General features: G+C 38.7%; 2 protein-coding genes across 6 annotated transcripts in view; both read left to right on the top strand.

Moving 5' to 3' along the window:
* Positions 1 to 7,264, top strand: part of nin (ninein (GSK3B interacting protein)) — a 30,865-nt gene extending 23,601 nt beyond the window's left edge. For 3 of the 4 annotated variants that reach the window (XM_084741978.1, XM_084741979.1, XM_084741977.1), the window contains 8 exons: positions 138 to 251; positions 410 to 535; positions 1,390 to 1,569; positions 1,688 to 1,822; positions 1,936 to 2,037; positions 2,720 to 2,812; positions 6,138 to 6,251; positions 6,959 to 7,264. In XM_084741978.1, the coding sequence (XP_084598104.1) occupies positions 138 to 251; positions 410 to 535; positions 1,390 to 1,569; positions 1,688 to 1,822; positions 1,936 to 2,037; positions 2,720 to 2,812; positions 6,138 to 6,251; positions 6,959 to 7,165 (1,071 nt within the window). In that variant the 3' untranslated portion in view covers positions 7,166 to 7,264. Of the gene's footprint in view, positions 1 to 137; positions 252 to 409; positions 536 to 1,389; positions 1,570 to 1,687; positions 1,823 to 1,935; positions 2,038 to 2,719; positions 2,813 to 4,650; positions 6,000 to 6,137; positions 6,252 to 6,958 lie in introns of those variants that run through there. The other variant, XM_084741980.1, reaches the window with a different exon arrangement.
* Positions 7,265 to 9,587: 2,323 nt separating this feature from the next.
* Positions 9,588 to 19,912, top strand: sav1 (salvador family WW domain containing protein 1). Of its 2 annotated transcripts, none has more exons than XM_084741996.1 (5): positions 9,588 to 9,953; positions 12,125 to 12,649; positions 16,093 to 16,363; positions 16,954 to 17,109; positions 18,267 to 19,912. In XM_084741996.1, the coding sequence occupies exons 1-5, from the start codon at positions 9,860 to 9,862 to the stop codon at positions 18,478 to 18,480; spliced, it is 1,260 nt and encodes a 419-aa protein (XP_084598122.1). In that variant the 5' UTR covers positions 9,588 to 9,859; the 3' UTR covers positions 18,481 to 19,912. The 2 variants fall into 2 exon arrangements, with proteins under 2 accessions (XP_084598122.1, XP_084598123.1); XM_084741997.1 differs by having other exon boundaries at positions 9,594 to 9,708.
* The last annotated feature ends 532 nt before the right edge of the window (positions 19,913 to 20,444 follow it).

The following is a 20,444-nucleotide window of genomic DNA, read 5'->3' as shown; positions in this document are numbered from 1 at the left end:
AATATTTTCTGGCCTGAAAGCACCTGTGATCTGCTGCGATACGTTGGTGTGATCTAGCTTTAGCAGTAAACGTGTATATAGAGGACTTCCATTACCGTGGTCTGTGCTGTCAACTGTGGTGGTCTTCTGGTTCTCAGGCGGTCAAAGTCGACTCTATGGAGACTCAGCTCAGCCACCTGGTAGAGGAGCGAAAGAGTGTGGATAAAGAGACTCAGGGCCTCCGCAACCAGCTAGACGAAGCTGAAGAGAAGGTGAGAGTCTCCTGTAACCTACGGTATTATTTCGTGTTAAATCCTACTTTTTCTCTTCAGCAAATGCTGGAAGATTTGTGACCTTCTTAGTCTTGGAACAAGTTGAACCCAGAAAACAGTGTCTCTGAGAACTGAATACATTCCTTTCTCCGCTCTAGGTGAAGACGGTTGACCATCAAAGTGCTCGTCTTAAGTCAGACCTCCGTGTTGTCCAGCAGGAGAGGGATTCCCTCAAACACGATGTCGCAGTGCTCCACAAACAGCTGCAAAATCTGAATGATAAAGTAAGATCTTCTTCATGTTTTTCAGTTATGATACTTCAATGTATCATAAGATCGACTGCAATATTGATGTTTAAAATGCGTGTTTAGCTCACATAACTGCAACATTTCCTGGATGTTGCAGCTGCAGTCAGAGTAGAAGCGTAATATACAGCAGAGAGCAGATGGGCAAGACGAAGACGTAGAGTTAGATCCTCGAAACAGATCATCATCCTTTATTTTGAAGTATTTTGGATTTAGGACAAGTGATGTTAAGCAAGAACAAATCATATGCAGTGAGTGCATGAGACTTGTGTCTGTGCTGCAGAGGAACACAACTAACAACAAACAGCTGAAAAAAACAACACAGTCTGCAGTATAATGAAGGCCAAGAAGAATAATGTAGCTCACATTACCTCACTGAATCTCTGTTCTCGCCCAGCAACAACTCAGACATCTATGACAGTGATGCTGCACTGCATGTCATCATATGACTGTAACACAGTGTGAAAATAAAAGCTGTGCTCTGTTGTTTAACATTGGTTAAAGAAGTTTTGGTACATTTTATTCTTTTTTTTTTTTTTTGACCCGTCTTATTCTGTTGCACAGATCTGGAATGTTTTTCAAGATGGAAGTGGAATTATTTTGGCCCTAAAATCAAGGAATAATCATGATAAATATTTGTGATCTTAATATTGCAGAAAATAGCATGAGTATTATTTTGACTATAATCATGCAGCCCCTCTTTGGTGCAGAAGCAAAACACGAAAAAGCATAAAGATACTTATTTTGCAAGTGATGTTTGAGGATGTTTAAATATAAAGATATGAAAGCACAGTTTTGTTCAGTAGACTTGACCTTGTCTTTGTTGTTCACAGAACCATGTTTTGGAGATGGCCTTGCACTCAAGTGGACTCCAGAATCGGAGCAAGAAGCGGCACAGAGACGAGATGTCTCGGCTGATGGAGCAGGATCAGCAGCTGCTGAGGCAGGAAAACGAGCGGCTTCAGGCAGAAGTGCACAGCATCAAAGGAGACCTTATTCAGTCCAGAGAGAAGGTGAGCTGAGGACTACAGCAAGCCTTAGTGACCTTTAAGAGCCTACAGTCATGTTACTGTTCGCTTTTCTCTCTCTGTTACTAATCTATCATTAATCCCTCTATTTTAATGTCTGCAGGTCCATCAGCTTGATGCCACCGTCCTGTCCCTGAAGCAGCACAAACAGCCGAGTCAGTCGTCCCTGCTGAAGGCCTTGGAGCAGGAGAACGCCTCTCTAAAGCAGGAGCTCGAGGCACAAAAGGAGCTCACCAAGGTAGAAACTGCACAAATCTAACAAGATAAATCTTTAGTTCATTTTTTTTCCTTAACATACTGATTATGTGGCATCTGCTCAAATTCTTATTGCGTGTGCTCTGTGTGTTTCAGGGCCGTGAAGCAGGACAAGGACACACAGAGCTGGAGAGCCTTCAACAAGAAAATGAAGCACTCAAAGCTCAAATGGCTCGACTGTCTACTCAGCTGCTAGAGGTACGCCGTTAGATCCACTTTTCTTCTCCTTGTTTTAGTTTAAGTTTTTACAACTTTTCTTCTCTTTGTTTTAGTTTTTACAACACAAAGTATTAATTTGCACTTGTCATTAAATTGTTTATATCCTTAACATATAGAGTACTAATGCTTTACTTTCTTTCTGCTTTTGTTCAGTCTTCAGACAGCTTTTTTGCCAGGTTTCTCTTGTAAGAATGGAATTAGAGTTCATGATTAGATTATTGTTAAAGATGTAAGAATGGTCAAAAAATTAGCTTAAATCCTTCAAAAAAAAGAACTAACATTATCAACAAAAATGTGAAGAAATTCCAGTTATGATGTTATGTCAAAGACATCTGTGTGTTGTGTTGCAGAGACATCTACTGAAGTTAGCATGCTAACCGGCTAGCTTCAGCTCATCCTGTCTAGTGAAACCACGTAGTCACACAGTTCCAATCAGACTCATGTCAGCTAAAGGTCACTAGCAACAGGGCTAACCGAGCTAACGGCAGCACAGCAGAGAGTAGTCTGATGATATGCTTTCTCCTATTTGTTTGGAGTTGCCTTGAAGGATGCCATAAATGACACCTTGCTCCTTTAAATAAAAAAAAAACTTGTGCTCTGGATATTTCTCATCCGCCTGTGTTGCTGTCTTTCCTTACTCTACTTTTTCTACTTTGTACAGACATTTCAGGCTCAGTTGGTTGAACTTCTGCCCCCGTCGCCTCACAGGATACCCAGAGGACAGCATCGAGGTGAAGGTCCGGACAACATGCAGGTACAGTACAACCTCAACGTTCTCTGATAACAAATATAGACATGTATTTGAAAATACATGAGCTAAATTAGAGCTGCATGTCTACATTATACTCTTAGTAGGCTTGGAAAATTCCTCCTAATTCAAACTGCATTTTTTAAATTTAACATTGAGCCTGAATAAGCAGTTTAGAAAGTGAAGCTTTAGTGCCATTGCATCATTGCACGGTTTGGTTTTGCTTTCATCTCCTGCCATTTTTTGTCACCGTCATCATTTTCTTTTGCCATGTTATTGCCATCTTTTGTCCCAATTATAAATTCATCATTAAGAGCTATAAGACAGGAACTATGCATCTCATGTTGGGAATGATTTGGGATATAATGGGAGGTGAATGTAGATGCGCCCAATTTATTTCTTTCACTGTCACTTTGGTTTTGTTCCCACTCAAATAAATCACTCAGTTCAGGTGCTGAGAATTTTATTTTAACTTCTTAAATTTGCTTTGTGGTAAATTCAAAAGAAAGAAAACATTAATAGAAATAATGAATTGTCGTAAAAGTTCTCAAACACCTGAGCTGAGTGTCATTTAATTGTGATAATCCTGTGTTTTTTCCTTCCATCACCTTTTTGTTTGAATGCTGGGTTTACAGTTCTCCTTGTTTTGGTGGCTCGTCACCGATCCGCCTCAGCACCCGTCTGTCCTCATCTCCTTATATTTTGTTTACTTTCTGGGTTTGATGTTTAGTCTGTGGTGCCTGTGTGTTTCTTCGTCGTGTTTCTGAGCTCACCGTCATTATTTAATTTTCCATCTCGTGACTGAAGTAGTTGCTGTGGTGTGATAATCCGGGTGTGGTCCTGGTGGCTGTTTTTCCATTTGTCACCTTGTGTCAGACTCATATCGCACAAACCTCAGTCTCTTCCCAACTAAACAGATGTAGTTTATCTGTAGGTTTATCTGTAAATAGCATCATCCCACTGTTAGTTTATTTTAATAGCATCTGACCCTGTTTTATGTCATTTTTATCTGCAAATGAAGATACTACTTATCATTGGGTCATGAGGAATTTAGTGGAAGGAAAAGAGGATTGTATGTATACTAAACATTTACACTGTTAAGATTATTGAAATAAGACACAATGACTTGTGTTCAGTAGTTTAACTTCAATGGTAACTGCATGAAAAACAAGTAATAAATACACCTTGGCTCATAAACAGCCTGTCATATCTCATGATAATGAGTGACATGCATAAGTAAAGTGGTTAAATTCAACCTTTTTTTTCATGGTCATTAAGAATACATCATTAAAAATCATTAATAATTATTGTTATTGACTGAAATGAAACATTTTATCTAGATGCATGAAAAAGAGCAGTTTACATGGCTAATGAAAATGAATATTCCAGTAATATTTCCTTTTACGTGCAGCTGTGCATACTGGGAAATAAATATAAACATAATACACAAATATTACATAACCCAAACAAAATCTAAATTTTTGCTCATTTCATTTGACATACTGTGTGTCTGAGTTCATGAATAAATAATATATAGTCTGTAATCCTTTATCTATCTAATCACATGATTTATTTCATGATGCTATTTTCATCACAGTCATTGAGATAAATTGATATATACTTTTTTAAACAGAAGCTATTTCACTTTTTTCTAGATTGGATATTTTGTCTGTTTATTCACATCAGTATTTCTTATTTATTCATGTAATATTGAAGACACATTTCCATATGTTTTGGCTGTAGAAGCCTGTGTGAAGGCCTGATAAATGACCAGGCCCGTGTAGGTTTGTAGGATTAGCGGTCAGGTCGAGCCGTGGTGAAGTGTACCTGCCTTTTCTCTCCAGGGGCCGATGCCGGAGCAGCGAGCGGCTCACGCAGACAGCTACCGGCGGATCGGTGGACTCTAACACCAGCGTCTTTCCTGCTCTTCGCTTTAGCCTCTATTTTTCCTCCCAGGACTGCTCTCCTCAGTCCCACTCTTCCTCTGCTGCTGTGTGTTTCACGCCCAAATCCGACTGTGGCACATGATGATACATCCTTATAGGAGATTGTGAACAAATATGGCGCCTGATTCAAAAGGCATGAATGTGTAGTTGTATTTCCATGCTGCTAGGTGGCAGGAAAACACAGGAAAGGCTCCAGAGGTTTTTCCCAATGGGATCTTTATTAAATAATGAGATTACCACTGAAAATTTAAAGTTTGTAAGACATGCAATATCAAATTTAACATGTCCAACGTGGTTTCTTGACAGTCTTTGACTTTTTTTAAGGACAGTTTTGTGTTCCTTTTGTAGTTTAAATACAGGGAATCTTTTTAAAGCAGGGTGTGTTTTCTGGGAATGTTCTGTTATGCACTTGTACCATTTACAATTGTTTGAGACAGGGTATATATATGTACATTGTCGGGGGCTAAATCTAGTGCGACAGCTTGCCTTACGATCATGGAGGAGTGTTAAGTTGAGGCGAGGTCAGTGCCTGACAGCCTTCTGAGCCTTTTCTAACAATCAAACAAATCCAGCCTGCAGTTGTCAGGTGATGTTACCGTCTGTGTCCAGTCAGGGTTTGTAGAGATTTCTTGATGAAGGTACCAGATTTTCACTGTTTGTCTTTTCTTGTTTATGCCTGTATTTCTTCTCTAACACCACGCATAGTTGCATGTTTCTTCAAGCTACTTGTTTATGTTGTATTTGTGTTCTGGGACTGCATGTTTCTGTTTCTGCTACTGCTGCTGCCGCTCCACAACCAAAGTGAATCACATCTTTCTGGGTTAAATTTTGTTTTTTTTTTTTGAAACAATGACTGTTCAAACACGTCACACAGCTGTTAACGTAATGTTTATCTGGTATTTATTATTAGAAAATCCACATCATTAGTATAATGTGTCATTATATCTGTTAATGTCATATCTTTTTTTTCTCTGAGTCATTTAGTGAATCCTTCTTTTTGCACCATGTATAGAAATTTATTTTATTTGTTTTATTATTTTTGTTATTTATTTTAATAGAATCATGTTAGGGTTTATTTTATTTATGCATTAAATTATTTTTTGTAGCAGTATCTGGAATACAAGGCATAATTTTATACCTATTTATATGTTATTTATTTTTTTTAGTGATTTTCCCCTCTCTAGAAATGTACTGGATATCATATACTGCTGAAATCAAGATAAAATAAAGCACCGAGCTCATTAAAATGTGGTCTATGAGTTGTTTTATTTTTCTCGCTCACAGTTTTCAGTAGCTCAAAGGGAAGAGACTTTAAATTTTTATCGTGACTTTATCGTATTTGCACAGCAGCCGTTTGTTGATCTCGTTCGCTGTCTTCTCACCAGGATGAAAGGGAGAGGAAGATGAAGAATATGGAGGAGCGCATGAGGGAAATTGAGCTGTCGCTGCATAACGTCAAACTGCTGCTCAAAGAAAAAGTTGCTCAGCTGAAAGAACAGGTTAGTTCAATCAATTAATTCATCAGAAACAGTTCAGTGTCGTCTTTTAAGGAAAAACACTTCAATATTTTTTAAGATTGGCAAAATCAAGAAACTGGGAAATGCCTAGCATGAATGTCCACTTTTCAATTCAACTTTAACAACAACTTTCAACAATTTATCAGTAAGGTCCTTTAAAGAAAGCGTTTGTAAAGTGTAGGTCTGGTATGTTTCCCTTCTCTAGAGATGTGTGTCAAGCTTCTCGTATTCAAATAAGCTTTACTTAAGTTTTCTTATTGCCAAAGTACATACAGAATAATTACATTTAAAAAGAAAATGAATAATCACAAGATTACACATGAACTTTAAACAGTACAGCCCATTAGAACACACTGTACACAAACACAAAATCATTAAAAGTGTGTTTACTCTGTGGTTGTTGCAAGACTTCACATATTTTGCTACCAAGAGAGCTTTTTTGTTGCCATCAGCAGTTTTTAGGGAACCTAGAGTAGACGTGGCCCGCAGTACTGAAGTGAGCCTCAACTACTCTCTAAATGGAACTTTTATGGTCACTAATGCGAACTAAAAACCCCACAGACATGCTGTATCTTTGGCCTTTCTGTGCTGCAGTTTCTTTGCCACATGTCAGCTGACACGTGTGTCAAAACCGCCTGGGTCAAATGAGACTGACGAGGTTCATCATGTACTTTGTCCGACTTTTCCAGCTGCACAAGAATGGCAAAGCCGACGTGTTGATCAAAGACCTGTACGTGGAGAACACCCAGCTGCTGAAGGCTCTGGAGATCACCGAGCAGCGGCAGAAAATCGCAGAGAAGAAGAACTACCTGCTGGAGGAGAAGATCTCCAGCCTGAACAAGATAGTGCGGGACCTGAACCCCTCGCCCCTGCCATCACTATCGTATCACTATTAATGCTCATAATGTATCACTGAAGGTACTCGGACATTAATAGCACTTGCCATGTCTTCTGCAAGTGTCCAAAGTCAAACATAAATTGCACTGTTTATTTACTGAAAATGTTTTTTTTATTGCTTGAACCTTGCAGCCAAATGCACAAGAAAAAGTCCCTGTTCCTTTGGATGTTCTGTCTTGTATGAGCCTAAATTTGACTGTGTTAAATATGCAGTATTTTTATTTTATTCTAATAAATAATTAGCTTATGTTGTGTTGGACCTATGAAGAACCAAATGCGAGGTTAAACTGTAAACAACCTGATATTTTACAGTAATTTATATTGTTAAATGTTTTTTAAAGATGTTACTAGTATCTTAGTGAATAATTTACCATGACACTATATTTCTTTTGAAAGAGAAAAGCAATACTGAAGTGCACTTTTTATGTAAGTGTTCTTGTGTCTGTGTTGTCAAAGAGATTAACTGTGTTTATCCATCTATCCTTTTCCTTCTCAAGCCCTTATGCACACAAACCTGTCAGCAACGAAATCATGTAAACAGAAAGTCAAATAATCAGGTGACCTATTCACGGTATTTGCTTTTAGGTAACACTAACTGAAGCTGCGTTCCCTTTAAATGAATGTCAAGCAGCGATACTTATTTAAATACATGTGAAGAAAAATACCTGTTGCAATATGTAAAGTTTGAAATGTAAAGCTGTGCCATTATGAATGTTTTTGATTCAAATGAAGGATCCCGTCTTTGCAAGATCTGCAGAATGAGCACTAAAGTTGAGAACGGTGATATTTTGTGTTACAGCTGTAAATAAAATACATGGATTGTGTTTGGTTTGATTCCTGACTGGATTAATTTGTTTGTGCTGCTCTTTGGAGAGAATCTCCTCGGTGCTCTGCAGGGTTATCTGTCTATAGATGGATATTTTACTTAAGTACTGTACTTAAATGCAATTTTAAGGTACTTGCACAGTTTTGTTTCTTTATACTTGTACTCCACTGCATTTATTTAACAGCTGTAGTTACTAATTATTTCTTACATTCATATTTATTTATGCATCACTCTTTTCATGACACTTCATACTTATACTTGAACTATGAATCAGAGGTAAATAATGTCCTGTTTACTCCATTACATTTATCTGACAGCTCTTCATAAAAAAAAGCAGATAAAGTGCTTATAAAATATGATGTTTTGGTAAATTAAACTACCCAATCATATATACAAATACCAGCTCATTCCATGGTTCCAGATTTGCTGCATTCTCCTTTTCATGATCGCACTTTATTTTGAATAATTTTGAGGGTTGGATGAAATGAGCACTGTGAAGGTGTCACCTGTGATAAAAAAAAAAAAAAAAAATCACTATATATTATGAGACAATAAAAAAAAAGAGCCTTTTATTAAATAACAAATCTGTCATGTACAGCATTTTTGTTGGTTTAAAATTACTTTTTCATTTTAAGTTAAAAGGCTTCTGCTTTCCTTCTTTATTGAAGTAAATAAATCAGCCATGATCTTAGCACGTGCAAAAAACAAAGCATGAATTATCTGATGCAGTGAAAACAATGAAACAGTCAGTAGCAGTCTATTTATTAAAAATAAATAAATAAAATAATTAATCATGTAGTATCATGGTATAGTCACAATTTGGTACAATATTTAGACTTTTTTAAACTGCGTTATTCTACATATTGTTACATCCCTATAATCTAATGATATAAAATTTTAAGTCACAAGGGCCATTTTCTGCATTGAGTAATTTTACTTTCCTTAGTATCTTTTCCTGATCATACTTGCATACTTTTACTTCCGTAAAAATTTCTATGCTGGACTTTTACTTGTAATAGAGTATATTTGCACTGTGGTATTAGTACTTTTACTCAAGTAAATGATCTGAATAATACTTCCACCATTGTTTCCTCCACTTTTTCATACCGTCCAAGTGCACTTTAATTTAATGAAAATGAATTACAGCTAAATATTTGTTGCTTGGACCTCACATTCTCAGTAGTGTCCTAACACATGTACAGGTTATTGAATTACAATTTACTCTGTGCAATGTATACAAAACTGTTATTACACCATTATGTATGATTATAGCTTGATGCACAACATATGCAACATAGTTTTTACATCAATTATCATATTTCTATTAATCTCATATTTTCTATATATTGCAGTTGTATGTTTTTATATTACTGTTATACTTTGTAAATAACACACACTTCTTACTGTATACATTTGCAATTATTGTTAGTTACATGATCTCTTATATATTGTGGTAGAATGTATATGTTTTCTATTCTTAGGGATCAATAAAGTTTCTGATTCTGACTCATATTTGTCACTTTATCTGTCACTGATGTTTCATATGGATGAGTGAGTTGTGTAGCTCAGTGTTGTCAACAGTAGTTGTGTGTCCTGAGGTAGCTGATGGGCAGGACTGTACAGTCTCAGTCCCAGTGAGGACCGGCGGTGGGAGTGGATCGTCGCTCAGAGCGGACTGGACCACTGGAGGAAACGCTCATCCAGCAGTTAGCTGAGGTTAGCAGGCTAACTTGCTGCTAGCTCATCTAAACCTTTTTAAAAATGTTTACTCTCCGCGCCGTGCAAACTGAACGGGATGGTTGCAGAGTGGAAGGATCGTGCCATGACATTACAGCACCGTGTTGTTGATGTTTCGGAGCTTTGAGTTATGCTCTCGCGAAAGAAAAGTAAAAACGAAGCGTCGAAACCAGCCGAGGTACACGGGAAATATGTGAAGAAGGAAACGTCGCCGCTCCTCAGAAGTAAGCGCAACAAGTTGTTAGCCTGCTAGCTTAAGTTAGCATCAGTTAGCCTGCTAGCGAAAAGTAACTTTACTGACAGTAAATAGCAAGATAACGACAGCAAATGTGCTAAATTGAATGTGTGGAAACATTAATGTGGCTCATAAGATTGTAACCAACTGTTTAACCGCATATTGTACTTTGTATCTACATGCTAAGCTGGTAGTTCAAGAGCTAACATAGCTAACAGCTAAGTGTTCATCATCTTTCTACACAGCTTTAATGTCAGCTGCCAAAAGAGAGCTGAGAGATAACGGTAACTTATCACTGCTGATAACAAGTGTACAAAACTACTCAGTGAAACATCTATTTTATCTGTTATTTCCCATTATTTAAAACTGTTTCCTGGCGATAAATTTAGTGTTGTGGTTTACAGAAAAGTCAGATTTCTTGCTAGTTAGCTTACATTTCCCATTCGTAGAAACTGAATGAGTGCTGTCATCTGTTTTTGACTTGTTAAATTGTCCTGTGATGTAAACAATCTGTTAGTAAGGAATAATCTCATTTAAACTGATTACTTCTACTCTAATTTGCGTATTATTTTGCATTTATTAGCAGTGGTACAAGAAGTGTAAGAATAATTACTAAAGGCTTTTTTTTACATAAGTAAATAAAAGTATGAAAGTATTGTCAGGAACCTCAAGTACTTGGTTTCCAAAGAGAATGACCCCTGACAGGGTAATGATGTCTTATATTATTGTGTTATCAATGCATTCTAAGTAGAAAGTAGGTTTTTAATGTTAAGCAGATGTTTAAAGTGGAGCTAAATTTAACTACTTTACCATAAATACTGCTTGATTGGGCTGTATGATATGGTAAAAATATCATATTGGATTGCAAAATGATTCAAGATTACTGGGAATGATCATTTTTTAAATCACAATTTTCATTTTAACTGGAAAAAAAACTATTAATATCCTGATGATGTGACATTAGTTCGATTCTATACCAAACAAACATCTGGAGAACAAGATTTGTAGATTTGGCCTGGGCATCTCTGAATCTGTAGTACTAGTTTGCAGTACTCCATTATAATGCTGTTTTCTCACACATTTTTCCCTTAACAACAAAAAAGTGCAGCTTCTGTTATTTGGATATTGCATTTGGCGCTAATGCAGTTTTGATTAATTATGCAACTTTACTGAAAAGGCAACCAGATGATCTAATAAACAAAAGATCCACGAGGCCAAACATCTGTCATCAATACAGTGTCTTCTGAAACAAAATCACTTGTGGGGAGCAGTGGACGGAAAGTTTGTGTGTGAGATCACAGGCTGACAACTAACCATTCTGATATACTGTGATCTGATGTCCGCTGACCATGTCCTTACATAATTTTTTCCAATTTCCATCTGCTGTTTATGGTAGATCTTTATAAAGGAAGATCTTAAAGAGGCATTGGATTATTTACATGCTAATACCGTATGTTTATTTATGATCAGTACCAGGATATTATGACATTCCTATGCTAGAACAGTATAATACATTTTATAACAAGATAATGTCTAGGTATATTAGATATTTTGTATGCCAAATTATGTACCTGCCTGAAGTGGTGTAGTAAAAAGTACAATATTTTGCTCTGAAATGTTTTGGTGCAAGGAAAACGTTAAGTGCAAGGAAAATGTTAAGCACAAGTACCAAGCACAGTACTTGATTAAGTGTACTGAGTTACATTCTTCCATTGCCTGTTGATGCTACAACTTTGTTATTCTGTTGACTGATTTTTAAGACGGCAACTACCAGTTATTTTTATTGTCACTTAAGCTGCAGAGTATTTTCTCAATCAGTTAGTTGTTTGGTCCATAAGGTGGAATAATTCATTTATTATTAATCGGCTGTTAAATTAATTACAATCGGATGTCCCAATTCTCTGATTTCAGCTTCTCAAATGTGAATATTTTCTGGTTGCTTTACTTCTCTATGACAGCAAACTAAATATATTTGGGTTGTAGTCAAAATAAGATATTTGAGGATTAGGCTTTTGGAAATAGTGATCAACATTTTTCATCTTTTGTTTGTGTTTGTCTGTTTGTTAATTGATAAATCAGTGGACATTTACATATAATCAATCAATTGTTGCACCTCTACTGTTATTGACAGTTGCACTTGTCTTGTTCACCTGGTTGCAGATCTTATGCCCTCATTCATCCGTCATGGACCCACTATTCCCAGACGCGCAGAGGTTCCCCTGCCAGACATGGGGCCCTCTGCCTACCCTGTGGCACCCAGCCGGGAGCCCGTGGTGTCGCGCAACAAGAGCTTTCTCCGTACCCCCGTGCAGAGGCCTCCTCATGAGGTGGCCCGCAGAGAGAGCCACCGCATGTCCGCACCTCCATACCTGCCTCGCAGCCTGGGAGACCTGCCCCACGATTACGGAGGCTCCTCACAGTCCTTCCTCACAGACGTGAGCCCCATGTCTGAGAACGGAGATGCTGCCCGCTATTATTACACCTCTGAGCCTTACTATGACAACCAGCAGCACCAACAGCAACATCAGCAGCAGCAGCAGCAGCAACAGCAGCAACAGCAGCGCCAGCCCAGGAGGGTCCCAGAGCGCTTTCCTGAGGACTATAGATACTATGAGCACAATGAACACAACTTCCAAAGACTTCCACGACAACACACACCCCCAGCTCCAAGCAGACCCTCTTCAGGTAAACATCTGCTTCGCCATTCACTTTTTACAGTATTGGTATCTCTTTTAGTCTTGTAAACAATGCATATATCTGAGAAAACTACTGAGTAAATACAGACCGCATGAACGCAACCTGGCAGTGGAGGCAGGCTGACACAGACAGACCTCCTGGCTGCCCAGAGAGGAGATGCTGCAATTCCAAACTCACTGTAACCAATATAAATGCCTTACAGACCAATATTTTACAAAAACAGTAAAAAAAATATTCCCCCGTATCCTCTACTTAAGTGACTTGGAAAGACTTCCGGTCCTACTGGGAGAGAAGGAGGACTGCTGAAGGCTGGCAGCAAGATATGCTGCAGCTTCACATGAGCTTTACAGCTCCATGAGCTCCCTGTTCTATATTAATAAATAATTCATTTGTTGTAGGTTTATTATTTATTTCATAGCCCCTCTTGTTCCTGAAGCCCTTTTTTATTGTTATTGGTTATTATGTTTATTTATGTCCATTAAGATGGAATAGTTTGTATTAATATGCTTTGACAGTACTGTATTATATGCAGTCATGCCAGTAAAGCTAATTGAAATATAAAATTCTAAACAGACAGTGACAAGAAATTGGAAGTAGGAGAGAGTTCAAAATGTGACAAAGATCAGGAAATTGCATTCTTGAGCTGCACACATGGTTTTGGAAAGTACATGGCAGGCAGTCACAGTCTCTTCAGGGACTAAAACTTTTTTTTTCCTTCTGACTTCTTGTCTGTGAATGCTGAGGTATGAAAGTGGAGCAGTCGTGTTTGAGAATGAAATAACACCAGCGAGTCAGAGTTTTGGGGGGGAAAGCTTTGAGAAAACATTGCCAGCTTTGGGGTCCCAGGAAAATGTTTCGGTTTAAGTGAGGCGGCTGCGCTAATTCACGACTGCTGCTTTGAAATGACAAAGTATTATGGATGGATTTTGGATCATAAATAGGCCACTTTGAAAGGAATGCAAGCCTTTGGTTGTCACTGAACAGCTCAAAAGAGCAATTTTATTCAACTTTTCCTCAGGAATGTTATATTTTTATCTTACTGCTCCACATTGTAAACATTAGTGTGATGTAAGTGTGTAATTTCCATGAGATTAAATGTTTTGGGGGTCGCAGGAATTTCCCAACCTACCCCAAACAATAGAGAACCTTTTATTTTGTGGCTCACTTGTCAATGTCATGGTTGAGTATTATGTCAGACCCGCCTATCACATATCATGGAGGGTTGTTTGGAGTGAAGTTAAACAAGCATCAGGGGCTCTGCATTTTTCACCTCTCTGTTTGCTGAATCTTTCTGTCGACAAACTAGCAATTTGCAGACCGCCCGCAGTCAAATGTCTGAGCCTCAGACTGCTCACTTCTTATGAATCATCTGTGTACTTAGGTGCTACTCTCTGTATATAGTTACATTGCAAAGATGTTTTGGAGGCGTCATCTACCTACAACCAGCTGGCGCTTCCTTTTTTAACAAGACCAACATTGTTTTTGTACTTAAAAAATTGAATTCTCTTCAGAAATTGGTATTAAAGGAGATAAGATGAAGTTTGAAACAGGTTTGTGCAAGATATCAACATTATGTTGATATAGTTTTATGAGACTAGATATTGTCATAGGTTGTTATATTCTGATATTGCATATATGTTGTCCTTTTCTGGTTTTAAAGTCTGATAAATATTAGTATCAATATTTTCATTTTTACTGAAAAACAAATCTTGATGTCATATTTGCTGGGGTCTGTACCAAATAAATATGTTTTCTTGCATCTGGAGAACAAAGTTTTTAGGCCAGGACATCTCTGCAGCACCACAGTACTTCATTATAATGCTGTTTAAAAAAAAAAAAAAAAAGGTGTTCAGAAAATCTATCAATTGGCGAGAAATCTTTGTAGAAATATGGGTTAGGTAAAAACATAACTATACAACCATTATTTGTAGTGGAAACGAGGGCTGTCTTTGGAGCGTCGTAGCTTCAGTGAGAATTACCTGCAAACATTCAGAGTGTTCATATCATGTGCATGAGTTTTGAGACCGATTTAACACCATATACCGGCTCAATTTCTCATCTTTTATTGGGTTGTTTTTTTTGCCTTTTCTGGTGCAGCCATACTGATTTGGATGTCTGTTAACACAGCAACGATAAAACTTGAAGCATTGAGGCATTTGGGTCAGTCTTAACACAAAAAATTAAGTAGTTGTACCGTTTGTTGTTTTGTTTTTGTTGATTACACATAATCTTCATGAGAATTTACGACATATGATTAGCAGCAGTCTCCCCATTTTCCTTTTTACTCTCTATTCCAGGAAGTAAGAACAGAAAGGCCTCTTCTTGCAGCAGAAATCATCCCATCTTGGTGATGCAGGGAAACATAAAACTGTACAATATATGTGATTAATTATTTGTCATTTGTGTGGTCAAAATTTGGTGTCTGTGATTTGATACTTTTCTTTATCACTGACTCAATTTCAATCACCCATTTCATTTCTTCAGTACAGCTACTGCATCACCAGTTGTAAATGTAGTACTCTACTCTTGAATGTATCCAGTGAAATTCCTGTGATGCATGGAGTTTTAGGTCTGCAGGGAGTATGGCTCTGTGCCATTTTTTTCTGAGGAAAAGGGCAGAGATGATGATGATGATGATGATGAGGTGGAGGAGGAGGAGGAGTGCATTTCTGCGGAGCACTTGCACATTCCGTCCCTTCACTCAGCAGCTGGCAAAGAGCTCCGGCTCTGTTGCTGTCACTCTCGTGCAGAATTTATCAGATTGTAGCCGCCATTTTGCTGAGATACTTCATATTTCCAGGCACATTCTCCTGTATTTTCAACCCTTTCTGCGTCCCTGCAGGCTTATCCGGTTTGAGTCATGATAGTTCTCACTCTGTGTATCTCATCCACACAGCTGTTGGCTCGACATTCCTCGCTGACAGTACTTGCCAATAAAAGTGCAGGACCTGTTGAATGAAGCCACTCTGCTGTCTGCTCTGACAGAGTGTTTGGGAGTTCAGTGGTTTGTTCTCTTCCGCTGAAAGCTCCTGTGTGTGTGTCTGGCCATGCAGAGATCTCTGCCTTCCTGTCCAAACCTAACAACACTCCCATTTCCTACCATTCATCAAGTGATGTCGCTCAGAATAAGATGCTCCATCACAAGTCACAGAGATTAAGCATCCCTGCATAACGCTTCGAGAAGTGATTCAGTGAATTCCTCCCTTATCCCGCTCTGTGCTCAGACGCCACATCAGAATGACCTTTTCAATGATGGACATTCCTCTCCTTTAAATGACATTTTCCCACACATGATGTTTTCATGAAATTTCCCAAAATATTTTCTCTTTCCCAGAGGCGCTGTTTGCTGGCAGCTGCTCTTGCTGTATGTTTGGTCACACATCTCTCCCTCTCCCTCTAGGTTTCTAAAAAGAAATGTTTGTTTTCCTCAGGCATAGGTCGAATACAGGCCAAGTCCCTTGGGAACCTCTCCAGTCTGACGGGAGAGGACCTCCCCCTTCCTGCCGGCTGGACCGTTGACTGGACCATCCGTGGCAGGAAGTACTACATCGACCACAACACTAACACTACGCACTGGAGCCACCCTCTGGAGAGGGAGGGGCTCCCGCCAGGCTGGGAAAAGGTGGAGTCGGCTGAGTTTGGGGTCTACTATGTGGATCACATCAACAAGAGGGCACAGTATCGCCACCCCTGTGCACCGAGGTATGTCATCAGTGGGACTTCGTGTTTTATAAAGCTGTATTTGTTGACTTGCACTTATTTCTTACACCTCTTAAAAGATTAGATTATTTGAAGTGAGGTTTTACGATGTTCCTATCCATAGTCAGTGTAAGCTGAGCGATTAACTATTTTACATATTTTAGGCACTTAAAAAAAGATCCAAACAAACAAATCAATATCAGTCTAAGTGTGTGCTTTATTTACAATATTTTCACTGCTTTACTTTACCATCAGACAGCCTTAAAAGCCAAATATTGTTCACTCCAAAGCAACCAGACTCCTTAAAGAGAAGCAGTAATTTTACCTTGCAGAACATGGGAGTACCTGGGCTGTCGCTGCTCATCACTCTAAAATGTTTTTCCTTAAGGAGCCTCATAGCTTTGGAGAGAGCAATATGTGGCTTGTATATCAGTGGTTTCCTGTCAAACGTCCATCTACTGTAGTTGATACACTGACTATAAGTACCACATTTAACTCCACTTGACCGGGGTTGTCAGCGCGGTCTTTTGTCCAAATTGGTTTCACATAGATGAAGTCATATTCAAATACTATATGCCCTCTGTGTGTTCCAGTGTGCCTCGCTATGATCAGCCTCCACCGTTACCGCCCCCTGTCACCTATCAACCTCGTCCTGCAGAGAGGAACCAGCCGGTGCTGGTGCCAGCTAACCCATACCACACAGCCGAGATCCCAGACTGGCTGCAGGTGTACGCCCGTGCCCCACTCAAGTGAGTACTACTATGGCAGGAACTAACTGGCATTTTTCTCATCTGCCAGTTATTTTCTCAGTTACTCTTTTGGTCTGTAAAATAGTGAACAATGCCTTCCTAAAAGCCAATATGATGTCTTCAAATTGCTTGTTTTGTTTGACCACCTGTCCGAGGAAAAAAAAATGTGTTTTAATCTGACAAAACTAGAAAACTAACAAATCCTCACACACAAAAAGCTGGAACTACAAATTCTTAAATACTTAGATTTGCTCCAGATGTTGCAAATGATTGAGATTTCTTTGGTCAACAAAGAATTGTGAACCTACTTCAAAAACATTTGCAAAACCTTTATTTTGATTGTTGGAAATCTGCCATGTTTACATCAGCACGTATTCTTATTCTCTATCTTGGAAACTTTCTAACATTTTCACCAAATATTGATGTGTTACTGTACAACTCTGTGTGTGTTTGTGTCGTGTACTTGATGTACTTATAGATAGACCATTATATCAACAAAGTTAGCTTGTTACAAATGTATTTATGTACATGTAATCCAATAACTTAAAGTCGAGATGAAATGCCTTTCTAACCATTTTAGATCACATCCACTGCCATATTGTGCATTTATTTAACAATATATGCAAAAAAAATGTTGATGTACAAGGTCGGCTAACAGTTGGGTCTTTGATGTTATGCAGCCACCCACCACTAGCCAGGGCTGCAGGTGGGTGCCAATACCCAAATATAAACCAGCAAGATGGATGGGACAAAGATGACATGTAAACCAGCATGGTTGGGCAATATTTTGACCCAGAAAGTGAAAATAATAAGTGAAAATTAGTTGCATGTGTCAGAATAAGCTCTAACCTAAGACTAACCTAACCAGAGCAATGCATAACTACATTCAGCACAGGCACATGGACGTTAACCTGTGAGGAGAGCAGGCAGCTGGTGCTAGCACCATGTTAGCCACATTCAATATATGACATCATTTAACATTCCTGAGTGTTTTCTTGTTTTACGTTTACTTCCTTTAGAATAGTCGACTAGTCTAAATTTAAGTTTCAGGTTAAGTGACAGGGAAATTAGTCTCTAGGAACATCCCTACTCAAAACAGAACTCGGCACCTCCAAGTATCTTTTAAAGTACCGTAAATATCTTCCCTTCCACATCAGGTATGACCACATCTTGAAGTGGGAGTTGTTCCAGCTGGCAGACTTGGACACGTATCAGGGCATGCTGAAGCTGCTCTTCATGAAGGAGCTCGAACACATCGTCAAATCGTACGAGGCGTACCGGCAGGCGCTGCTGTCGGAGGTGGAGGCTCGCAAGCAGCGGCAGCAGTGGTACGCCCAGCAGCCCAACAAGAACTTCATAGGGAACATGTGATGTGTATGTGCAGCGTACTGGGATGTCTCGCCCGCTCGCTGCCACGCCTCTCTGAGGTTTCCACAGTTTGGGAGCGGTCGAGGGTTTCCTTTGAAATCGTGATTGACTCTTAATTGCCTCTTTACCAAACACATCTGTGCCTTCGCTTGATCCAAATATATCAGCCAGGAAGTCGAGACACATCGGCGGGGGGCCCCCTTCCCTCCATGTGACACTCAATTTATGAATGACCACGTGACTGAAAACACACTCCAATGAAGAAAGAGAACCTCTAATGTGCTGCATGTGGGGAGACTGCTTGTGGTGCCATATTACAGCCACTGCCCTGAGAACTGAAGTGCTGTATGGATTTCTGTTTTTAAGACTGAGGAGAACCCGAGGAGCCTGAAAAACTACGGATATTTGTTGAAAAACATCCTGAGATTGTGCCTTTTTAATAAAACATAATGCAGCATTTTTACAATGTCTGCTCATGTCTTGTATACACCAGCAACTCCGTCATTTTTTCCTCTGGGAGAAAATGACCGGCAGCTTCTTCTAATTTGTTTCTGTTTGAAATACTTTTTCCCTTTGCTTTGTTACCCTCATAAACTGAAACCACACTCTTTTACATTAAACAAAAAGTGTGCATTTTTCTTTTTTTTTTTAAATGACATATCCTTTCTAAGACAATCCACCAAAACTTTCACAGATATTTAAGTTTTGATATGAAACACGTCTTTATTTAAAGACCTTTTGTTGGATGAAGCATCACATTTGATGCAGCGGTTTGAGCATCTCTTGGCTCTTGGCATTACTGTAAGTCAGGAATATTCTTGTGTGTGTGTTTAATGAAACAAATAAGCTACTGGAACTTTATAAAAAAAAAAACACTTCAGAAGACACATTAAGTTTGCCAGACAAGTGCAATTCTCCTTGTTTCATTCTTCCTGGATATTTCTTGCCTTGGTAATGCCTTATTTTTATGAACTGACACGTTTCTTCTGTGAAAGAAGTGCAGGTTCTTGGAAGTTTATTCCATTGATGAATAATCAGTCAGCTTAAGCCCTTCTTAAGAAACTCAGAAATGTTTTTATGCTGGAGCTTTTGGTGCTACCTTCCAATCAAGTTACTCACTACGTTGAAAGAGACACTAATAGTTTGAAAATTTACAATAAAAACAGTTGTCCACAGTGAAAGAAACAAAGTGTTTAATGCGACGTGTATGTGAGCATGATTACAAATCCAAACATTTCTGAATGTCCTAAGAGGGAGTCTGATTACGTAACAGTGGGACAGATTTGTAATGAACCTCTCTTCGATGAGTCCTTCACTATGCAAGACGGTCTCAATCACATCTTTTCAGAATGGTGTCATCAGTTTGTACATATCTGATTTTGTGGATTGCAAATACAGGACAAAAGCAATAAAGTCTGCAGTGAAGAAAAATGCACTTACGACTGTACAGTTATTTCCCTTTACTTTCACATGAAGCCGTAAACACAACTTCTCAGATGTATAATAATTAAAGCAGCTGTAATTAATATTTTTTATTGTGTATATATGATAATTTTAAAGGGGTCGCTCATAGAACCTACAGAGAATTATCACCTGAATCTGCAGCTCCTCAGCCCCGTTCAGGACGTTTCAGCCACTGTCTAATGGTCCTGGACGGTCCCATGGAGAACCTCAGGAGATCAGAAGTGTGCTGCACTTTTATGGGGATGGGGCAGTTAACCAAACATAAATTTACCAAGCCAGTAAACTAGTCTTTGAAGTCTTTTCTATTGTAAAACCTTGAAATGCTGTTTGAAGACACTACAGTGATGTAAGCAGAGTTTGATGTTAGGGGACTGTTTTCACATTGATATTGATATTCAGGAAGGGAGGAAAGTTTCTCTGTGCTCACCTTAAAGGACATCTTAAGTATTTTTCAATCTGGATCCTATTTTCCTAAACTTTTTTGTGTGACTAAGTGACTAACA

This window comes from Lutjanus erythropterus, chromosome 18 (assembly GCF_056507025.1).
Source record: "Lutjanus erythropterus isolate fLutEry1 chromosome 18, fLutEry1.hap2, whole genome shotgun sequence".
NCBI lineage: Eukaryota > Metazoa > Chordata > Actinopteri > Lutjaniformes > Lutjanidae > Lutjanus > Lutjanus erythropterus.
Note: the sequence above shows the minus strand (reverse complement) of the source record. Positions and strands in the feature narration are given on the sequence as shown.